Genomic DNA, 10529 nt, shown 5'->3' with positions numbered 1-10529 from the left:
AGCTAGAGGGCAGTGCATGGCCGATTTTATTTTACTCTTGGATTTGTTAAATCTCAGGCCGCATTGTTTTGCAGATCTTACCCAGGCCCCCATAGATCAGATCAAACTCGCTGGTTTCTCGTGCCAGGTACATTGTTAGTTTGTGGGCGATTCCACTAGGCTCCTCTCAGGCACCTAGCAGTGACTTACTGCTTATTGTCTGCCTGATGCCAAGTGGGCTGGCGTGTGTACAATGCACAGAATTTAGGGAGAGAAAAACCTCAAAAGTGCGATGTGTGGTATGAGTTCCCGTGTCCCTCTTTGACAGCTTGAGCTGAGTAAGCGGAGGTTATCCAGAAGTTACACTCTGATGTTCAGAAAAAATATATATAGTTACCTTTTCACTCATCTTCTGACTTACCATTTGCCATTTAAAATGTCGTTCAGCGGTCTGTATTAATCTGAATGCCCATTCTCTCTGCAAACAAGATTGTAGGGCTGCAAAACGAGCTGACCAGATGCGGAATCTTGAAGAACATGAGTGACTACGAGGATTTCTGGAAACTGGTTCGGGAGGAAGCTCTTGGAGTAGAAACTGAGGAAAAACTCCAGAAGATAAAACTTAAGTGTTTGTACATTTCTTTCCCCCTCCCTTGAGGGGTTTTTGTTCCTTTTGGCAGGGATTTTGGTTGTTCTTTTTTTTCTATGGTTTTTTTTTTTTTTTTTTTGGTTCATTTTTTCGGAGCTGGGGACCGAACCCAGGGCCTTGCGCTTCCTAGGCATGCGCTCTACCACTGAGCTAAATCCCCAACCCCGATTTTGGTTGTTCTTAGAAGCAACAAGTGCTCTGTTTGTCATCTGGGTTGAGCTCTCAAGACAGCTATGGTTAAAGATTTTAAAGCTGTATTGATTTTTTTTTTCTTTTTTCTTTTTTTCGGAGCTGGGGACCGAACCCAGGGCCTTGCACTTGCTAGGCAAGTGCTCTACCGCTGAGCTAAATCCCCAACCCCTAGTTGTATTGATTTCTAATAATTTTATTAATACAATGAAGTTTTTTTTTTTGACAAAATGAGTACCAGTTATGTGCTTTCTGCCACTGATTCAGCAGAGTTGGCCCCGTTGGGAACTGGGTCCTCGCTAAGTAGGATTACAGAGTTTTCCCCTGGATCTAGCCAGGGCTTCCCTCCTCTCACATTAGAGTAGAGATATTTGTTTCGTTAACTATTGACTGTTGACCTCTTGCTAAGAACCAACCACATGAGTGTATGTGACAAATGAGTGGAATGTTGGAAGGAAAAATCCTTCGCCTGTGTCTGTGGGTACCCTGCTCCGAAGGCAACACAGTTGCCCCGAGGCGAAGGTGACCCAGCTGGTACATGGTGGCATAGCTTTCACAGTGAGCTGTCTGTCAGTGTGCCATTGGGTCTGAAGTCTTCTGGGGAAACTCATAGGCTCTAAGTGTTTCTGGATGAACAGAGCCAGCCATGCAGCTTGGGCAAAGGGTTTAAACTGTCTGCAGGAGTTAGAGTATACAAACTATTTTCATTGTTGAAAACACCTTTGTGTGAAGATAAAATGTGTCATTTCCAAGGTCAGTTTAGAAGTGACCAGAGTGCTGTCAGAGCTGCTCTCTCGGCCCTTAGAGATCATCTCTATTTTTAAAAGAGCTGTGTGGGGCTAGGAAGTCGGCTCGGCTAATGAGGTGCTCGCTGTGCAAGCATGAGGTCCTGAGTTCAGTCACAAGCATCCATGTAAAAGCCAGGTGTGGGGCCGAACATGTAATCCCATATCAAGGAGACAGAGAACAAGAATCCATAGGGCACTCTGCCTGGCCAGGATAGCTGAGTTAGTGAACTCCTGGGCAGTGAGAGACTCTCACTTTTTAAAGGTGAAAAGTGATTGAGGCAGACCTGATAACAATCTCTGGACTTCAGACAAACCTGTATACAGGTACACACACATATACATGCACACACATACACACAAGCATGCATGTACACCCCCGAATGTGTACACCTGTGGACACGGACACACACAAACACACATGCACATACAAGCATGCATGGACACCTGTGCACACATATGCATGCACACTCCCACATGTGCACACCTGTGGACACACACACACACACACACACACACACAAATATACAGCAGTGGCATATTTTTTTATTGCATCTCACTTGAACCCAGGCCCACAAGCTTGTTGGGCAAGTATTCTAACACTTATATCTTCAGCTCTTTATTTGAAAAACAAAATGAAAACAGAAGCAACCGCAGCAACAGTAGCCATTTTGAGGCACCCTTATTAGGTTGCCTCGACTGACCTCAAACTTATAGTCGGCTACCAGCCCCTGCTCTATGACTTCAAGCGTTTTGAAAGACAAGATCTCAGTATGAAGTGTAGCAAGCTTCTCTCAAACACCGCCCCCCCGCCCCGCCCCCGCCCTTTCTGTTGGCAGTAACTCCTAAGCTTCCTGGGTACCAGGGCTTCAGGTGTAGGAAGCCACCATACCTAGCTCCATAAATAAAAATATGTACTGTCATTTAGATATACCAGTTAGACAAATGAATGCTGAGATTCAAAAGTAAGTCTTGTGTAGATGAAATGCTTGTACAGTTCTAGTTTTATGCCCAAGGGAACAGTCTGCTCAAACCCCGAGCTGGATTTTTAACCCTAAGCAGCCCACCTCAACACAGATTCACACTTCTCCTGCACATAGGAAAATGAACATCTGTACAGTTACAAAGGTGACTGTTGATAATCCTCTAGTCTCTCTCCCCAGTGATGAATCCCAGGCCCTGGCGGTCAGCTGCTTCCAGGAGAAGGGACACCAGGATGCTGGTCACCACTCATCAGGACAATGGGACACAGGTAAGAGTTCCTCCCGGCATGAAAAAGAAATGCATTTTTCAACACAAATTTTTCTCTATTAAGGAAAAAATGTTTCATGTCTACTACATTACAGTCCTTCTTGTTGTTTAGCGGTAAAATAGACATTTAAGAAAGTAATTGAGGGGCTGGAGAGATGGCTCAGTGGTTAAGAGCACCCGGCTGCTCTTCCAGAGGTCATGAGTTCAATTCCCAGCAACCACATGGTGGCTCACAACCATCTGTAAAAGAGATCTGATGCCCTCTTCTGGTGTGTCTGAAGACAGCTACAGTGTATCAAATAAAATAAATAAAGGAAGAACAACTTTAAATTGTTAGGGTAAATGTAAGATGTCTTATCCTGAGAGCTTTAAAAAAAAAAAAAGAAAGCAATTGGAGGGGTTGGGGATTTAGCTCAGTGGTAGAGCGCTTGCCTAGCAAGCGCAAGGCCCTGGGTTCGGTCCCCAGCTCCGAAAAAAAAAAAAAAATAAAGCAATTGGAGTGACCTGAAGTTTTTAAATTCTTATTACTTGAAAGATATTGTTTTTACATCTTCCAAGATGCCCCAGGAAAGGAAAGGGACAGGTTAAGTTATTACTTAAGTGAGTTATTTCTACATCACTATGGGCAAAACATCAGACACATGGAACAGAATACATACTTATTGTGACTCTTGGTATACCGTGATGGGGAGGACATGGTGCTCATGCCTGTGAGAGCATGTGGTAAGGCAGCTCCCATCATGGCCGAACAGGAAGCTGAAATCAGCTGAACCTAGGGGAAACTTCAGAGGCCCATCCTTGGGGACCATACTTTCAACAGCCAGGCATTACTTTCTCAAATGGTCCACAGTCTCTCCAATAATGCCGGCAGCCAGGGAATGAGGACCATGAGAGACTACGGGGAATATGGCATAGTAGAACCGCGACAGTGGCCAACTGGAAGCAATTGTTTGGAAAGAAAATTATTCAGTTTTTTTAATTCTATAAACCCATAGCACAAGCAATTCAGGAAGCCCTGTTGGGGATGGAGAAACACTCAGTGGTTAAGAGAGCTTGCTGCTGTTCCAGGAGGCCACAAGTTCAGTTCCCAGCATCCACATCAGGCAGATCACAACTGCCTGTAATTCCCACTTCAGGAGATCTGATACTTTCTGGCCTTCACGGGCATGGTGCGCGAGCATGTGAGCGCCCGCATGCATGTGAGCGCGAGCGCACATGGGCATGGTGCACACAAACACACACACACACACACACACACACACACACACACACACACACACACACACGCCTCTTGTAATCTCACAGGACTTGGTTTTGATGAGGGAGGGCTCTGTTCTGCAGAGTGCAGGCTGCTCCGCCGAGCTGCTTTCAACTGCTGCCTTCCTAAGATGCTTGGCTTTGCCTCTGTCCAGTGCTCAACTTTGCCGCAGGACATGGGGCTGGGTGATCTGATCCACCACAAGCCTCCAGTCCCCACCCTACCCTGCTGTTCCGTGCATCCCCGTTCTCTCCAGCTAACTGGTGCCAGGCTAAGGAGCCTCAGGGCCACAGTTTGGATATTGAAGACTGAAGGATCTCAGGAGTCAGTGCGGACCATGCACGTGTGTCCAGGCTGCACTGGCCAATGGTGTTTCAGTTTTACTTGCCTAAGTGTTAACTTCTACCCTTGTCATGGTGAGGGAGAAGCCTAGTCCCAGGGAAGGAAAACTGAGTTTGCCTTTTGATCACTCTCCCTAATAGATGGTTTGGGTACTGACCCCCCCCCCCCCCCGCTTCATGTCTTCCTAGAGGTACAGAAACAATGTTTAAAAGGTCCTCATAAAATCAAGTGGTGGTGGCACAGAGTGGCCTTTAATCTCAGCACTTGAGAGGCAGGCAGATGTATGAGTTTGAAGCCAGCCTAGTCTACAGAGTGAGTTCCAGGACAGCCAAGGCTACACAGCAAAACCCTGTCTCAAAAACAAAACAAAGGGGTTGGGGATTTAGCTCAGTGGTAGAGCGCTTGCCTAGCAAGCTCAAGGCCCTGGGTTTGGTCCTCAGCTCTGAGAAAAACAAAAACAAAAACAAAAACAAAAACAAAAACAAAAAAAACCCAAAACTAAAAACCAAACCAAAACAAACAAACAAAAAAACCCCCCAAAACCAACCAAACAAATAAATAAGTAAATAAATAGATAAATAAATAAGGTCCTCATGAAAAGGTCCTGGTAGTAACTGCTCTGAGGATAAGCATGAAGACTGAATTGTTACTAAGAACTTTGTTTTTTTTTTTCTTTTTGAGGTAGGGGCTTGCTCCATAGTTCTAGGTTGGACCTCAAACTTGCAATCCTCCTGTCTCAGCATTCCAAATGCTGGGATTGTTAGATGGGTGCCACTACACTCAGCTCTAATAATTTTATTAACTTAATGTGTGGTGTTTTGAACTTCTCTACCGGGAAGCTATTTCAGCCCAAGGGGGAGCCGACACACTTAGACACATTGTTTCTGTAAACGGAGCTGAACCACGCTCCTGTGGAAGGCTGCTTCACACTCAGGTGCCAGGAGCGCCTCATCTTTAGCTTGCTACGCAGACCAAACTGGGGAGGGGCAGTCTGTCAGATGGCTGAACTTGGCTGAAGGTTTAATTTACAGCCAAAGGTTTAATTTATTTATCAACTGCATTTGCTAGAGAGCTGCATTTGTTGGTAATTCGAAACAAAATTACCAGCCACAGTATAGTATAGAATAGGAGGAGGAGGAGGAGGAGGAGGAGGAGGAGGAGGAGGAGGAGGAGGAGGAGGAGGAGGAGGAGGAGGAGGAGGAGGAGGAAAGGCTGGCCATGAGTAGAGAGATGGGGTAGGGGAATGGAACAAAAGGAGGAAGAGGGTATTGGAGCAAGGTCAGGAGAGTTAGAGAGTGAGGAGGGGGAAAGCAGCCCGTTTTATAGTGAGTCAGGAACACTTGGTTGTTGCCAGGTAACTGTGGGGTGGAGCCTAGACTAAATGCCAACAATGTCAACTGGTGATGTCATCTTCGTGTTGGCATGTCAACTGGTGATGTCATCATTTGTTGAGGTGACCATATTGTCGATATGCCATGGGTGCAGCTTCCCTGTCAAATAGAGAAGACATCACCTTGCAGTAGATGTCCTGGGCCTCTGGCTCTTACAATCTGTCCACTCTGCTGTCTGTGGTGCTCCCTATGCATTAGTGGTAGGAGTTATGTTGTAGATGTATCAGTTAGGGCTGGTCAGTTGTTATCTGTGTTTTGACCGTTTGTGGATTTATGAAATGGTCTCCTCCTGCTGCAAAAAGATGCTTCTTTGATAAGATGTGTATATTTTAAAATTACTTTTATTTTACATGCATTGGTGTTTTGCCTGCATGTATGTCTGTATGAGGGTGTCCAGTCCCCTGGAACTGGAGTTACACACAATTGTGAGCTACTTTGCAGGTGCTGGGAATTGAACCTGCATCCTCTGGAAGAACGGTCAGTGCTTTTAACTGTTGAGCCCTCTATCTCTCTCTCCAGCCAAGATGCATACTCTTTAATGCTATATAAGCCATTAATCAGTTTCTGGATTTATTCTTTTAGTTTATATGTGCAAGTGTTTTGCCTGTATGGATGTAAGGACATCAGGAACATGCATTTGTCTGTAGAGGCCAGAAGACCTGTCAGATCCTCTGGAAATGGATCACAAACACTTGGGAGCCTCTTAGTGGGTTCTGAAAACCAAACCCAGGTCCTCTGGTGAAGCAGCAGCTGCCTTTAACAGCTGAGTCATTTCTCCACCTCATGGCCTCCAACCCTCGATCCTCTTGTCTTAGCTGGGATGACAGGCCTGTGTCATCATACCCAACTTTAACTCAGTAGCTTTCTATGGGGGTGTTAATATTATTATAACCTCCTCCAAATTTAAATGGGTCTTACTTAAAGGACCATCTGTAACAATTAAAGGGCTTTGGGGAAAGACTCTAGACAATGAACTAAAAATAAACAGTGTCCTTGATAAGTGTTTGACATGTGGAAGCCTGGTCCTCATGGAAGGCAGTGAGATGTACACCTGCCACAAATAGCGCTGGATATGGACTGGACGCTGTCTTGGTTATGCTACCCTCTCAGCCTGGGAAGTGGCATACTTGAACTTTATAGTAGACTCACTTTAGAGGTTAGGAAAAAGATCATGGGAGAAGCTGGTCACACATGTCACCAACTAACTACAGGGTACAGATCGGCCCAGCCTATCTCTAAACCTAGGTTGGCCTAATTGTGTGCTGTCTCCCCAAACTGGAGGTTACCAGATTCATAGGACAGTGCATGTAGGGAAACTTCTCATGGACAATGACTGTGAGTTTATGATTCCAACAATGTACTTATTTATTTTTTAAAAAAAGATTTATTTTATGTATGTGAGTACACTGTTGCTGTCTTCAGACACACCAGAAGAGGGCATTGGATCCTATTACAGATGGTTGTGAGCCACCCTGTCATTGCTGGGAGTTGAACTTAGGACCCCTGTAAGAGCAGCCAGTGCTCTTAACCACCAAGCCATATCTCCTGCCCTGTATGCTTATTTTTAAGGATGCATTTTACTGCTTATGTATGTGTTTCTATGTGCATATGCACGAGGGTGCCTAAGGAGGAGGCCAGGAGAAGGTGTCAGATCCCCTAGAGCTGGAGTCACAGTGAGTGCTGGGAACTGGACTCTGGTCCCTTTTAAGAACTGCAAGTTCTTCACCATGAGCCATCTTTCCAGCCTCCAGTGTCAAAATCTATGAGTAATTCAGTGTCTTTTAAGTCTGAGAGGCCTTCCTCAGATTGCTTTCTGGTATGTTACTCTTCACCTCCCTGCTGGGGAAAGTCAGGTGAATTTGAAATTAGTTTCCATACAGAAGCTGATGCAGCTCGCACCAAGCTGTGAGAAAGTGCCCCTCCCCTCCTTTAATCTGGCCTGGCCCACGGGAGGCCAAGCTCCTGTTTGGTCTGAAGGAGCAAGGCACACACATCTGGGATCCACATGGTGACTCAGGAGGCCGCCAGGAGGAGGGGATGGTTCACAGCAAGGTGAGAAAAAATAAAGCTGAAATGAGACAAGACTCTTTTAAACATGAAAAGGAGAAGAAGTACCTCCAAAATTAAATCCAAAATGAATTTAAGGTAATGGCTGGTATCTTGTCAACAAGCAGGGCCATCCAGGGAGGGCACAGGAAGCTGTGGAGGATGGACTAGAGAAGGAGAGAAAAAACCAGGGCCGCCACCAACCTGGCTTGGATCCACTCAAGCACCCAAGGGACACAGCGGTATGTTTTCACAGCTTGTGTCTGTGTGTGCACACGCACGCACATGCCGGTTATCTAACCCCATGGCGCTCGTTGCGGTTTCAATTAGAGATGAGATTTGGGTTGGTGCGTCCTGAATTCGATGCTAAATGAGGTGTAAACCACCAAGCCACAGGTCTTCTGAATTAGGGTTTCCATGGTGCCTGTGTGGACCAGATGCAACTCCCAGCAGGCTTTGTCCCATGGGGAAAACTGTGTGTCCCCCTCACCGGCAGAGATGCAAGGAAAGATGCCAATGGCGATGGTTCAGAAAGCCTGAGAGGGGTTGGGGATTTAGCTCAGCCGTAGTGCGCTTGCCTAGCGAGCGCAAGGCCCTGGGTTCGGTCCCCAGCTCCAGGAAAACAAAACAAACAAACAAACAAACAAACAAAAAACCAGAAAGCCTGAGAGTAGCTGTCTGTCTGTCTGTCTGTCTGTCTGTCTGCTGTGTCTATCCACTGTGGGGACTGTCCATTCCTTCCTGTTGTTCACTGATGACCACTGTCACCTCCTTGGCTTTGCTTTTAAACAGTGTGTCAACCTTGCTGTTAGCCCCTTTGCCAGTTGAGAGGTCAATCTGATGTGTAAAAAGAGAGCTGGCATTTTTTGCAGCAAACTGAAGCTCCAGTCAGCTTAGCTGATGATCAAATGTAGGTCAACTTCTGGGGGTTGGGGGGTGTTCTCTACATACCTGTCCTAGAGCAGGTGGCCCTCTCACAGGAAAATGGTGCAGAGGGTCACTATTTACACAGGTGGGGCAGTAGCCCTAAAGACAACCAATCCTATAGGCTATGCTCCATGTATGGCTGAGTGATACGGATTAGTGACCCTGGGTTATGTTAGAATGTAAATCCTTTGGCCATCCTCACTTCCTGAATCTGAAACTCTGGGCTTGGGCCAATCTTCCAGGGACTTCTGGTGTAAGACCCTACCTTGAGACCCTAGCTAGGCACCAGCTCAACTCAGGCATTAGACATGCACGTTGAATTGGGAGCTCCATTATGGATCTGTTAGGACAGATTGCCTGACTTCTGTGTTTTGCGCACCAGCCCTTTCACTGAGCACACACACCAATCACCATCCCGCCAAGAGCACTGGACACCAAGTGGCTTTGTTATGTTTGTGAGCTCACATGGTATGTGTAAGGGACAGTGGCCACAGGGCATTGAAAGACCCTAGTGTGGAAAGCAGAGGGAGACTTAGACTTGTGTGTGTGTGTGTGTGTGTGTGTGCGCGCGTGCACATGTGATCGCTGCTGTCAGTCCATGTTGTGTTGCACTAATGGAATATCTGAGGCCATTTCTCACATTTCTGAAGACTGGGGAGTTCAAGGTCAAGGGACTTGCATCTGGAGAGAGCCTTCTTGAGGCATCCATCACTCTTTGATGGAAGAAGGAAGGAAGGAAGGAAGGAAGGAGAGAAGGAGAGAAGGAGGGAGGGAGGGAGGGAGGGACAGAGGGGAAGAGAGAGGGGGAGAGAGAGAGAGAGGGAGAGAGGGAGGGAGGGAGAGAGAGAGGGAGAGAGGGAGAGAGAGAGAGAGAGAGAGAGAGAGAGAGAGAGAGAGAGAGAGAGATAGAGATTATGACGGAGGAAGGAATAGAACAGGGCACCTGTATACACAAACTAATCTTTCTGCCAGTTACCCACATCCAAGAGAAGCCTACTGACCCATTCCAGAGGGCAGAGCCTGGTGGCCCAATTATCTCCGTATGGGTCCCATCTTTAGCAGCTGTGCACCAGGCATTACCTTCAACAGGTGGATCTGACAGCCCATCAGACCACAGCCCCTACCTTTCATCACTCAGCCTGCAGGCATATGGCACAGTGACCAACCTGGTCACTAAAAGTGCACCAGTGTGCTTCCTAATCAAATGGAGGGGCCATCTCCTAGGCCTCAGACATTTCTTAGCTCCAACCCCTCTCCCCCAGGTTGATAGAGCCAGTGAGGTCTGAGCACAATGTGCATGGCCGGCTACTTGGAGGATTCTCAGATAAGCCCACTGGTTCAGCAGGCACTGTGTTCTGCTGTGCCCTTGTCTTTTCCCAGATGAGTGTGTAGCTCAGGCAGACAGCCCAACAGGGCACTCTTCACAGAAGCTAGGCAGAGGTGAGAGAATCTGGGGCCAGGAAAATCGGGGAAGGGATAGGAAGGAGACTGAAAGGGGAAGCAAAGCATTTTGAAAAAGTCACTTAGTCACAGAGAGATCTGTTGGTGACTCTCATCAGTTTGATTTTGCTGTGTGTGTGTGTGTGTGTGTGTGTGTGTGTGTGTGTGTGTGTGTGTGTAAGCCTGTGAGGGCCTGGAGTCTTCTTTTTTTTTTTTTTTAAAGATTTATTTATTTATTTTATATGAGTACACTGTAACTGTCTTCAGACACA

The 10529-nt window shown here is 46.7% G+C and overlaps 1 protein-coding gene across 4 annotated transcripts in view; it reads left to right on the top strand.

Annotated features, from left to right (window-relative positions):
- Window positions 1-10529, top strand: part of T2 (brachyury 2) — a 66185-nt gene that overhangs the window by 31428 nt on the left and 24228 nt on the right. For 2 of the 4 annotated variants that reach the window (NM_001161835.2, XM_087589490.1), the window contains 3 exons: window positions 469-607; window positions 2766-2854; window positions 8019-8132. In NM_001161835.2, coding sequence (NP_001155307.1) covers window positions 469-607; window positions 2766-2854; window positions 8019-8132 — 342 coding nt within the window. Of the gene's footprint in view, window positions 1-468; window positions 608-2765; window positions 2855-8015; window positions 8133-10529 lie in introns of all 4 variants that reach the window. The other 2 variants (NM_001419513.1, XM_087589487.1) reach the window with 1 other exon arrangement.

The sequence above is a fragment of the Rattus norvegicus genome, chromosome 1, assembly GCF_021556685.1.
Source record: "Rattus norvegicus strain SHRSP/BbbUtx chromosome 1, alternate assembly SHRSP_T2T, whole genome shotgun sequence".
Taxonomy (NCBI): Eukaryota; Metazoa; Chordata; class Mammalia; order Rodentia; family Muridae; genus Rattus; species Rattus norvegicus.
This window is presented reverse-complemented; position numbering and strand designations above follow the sequence as displayed.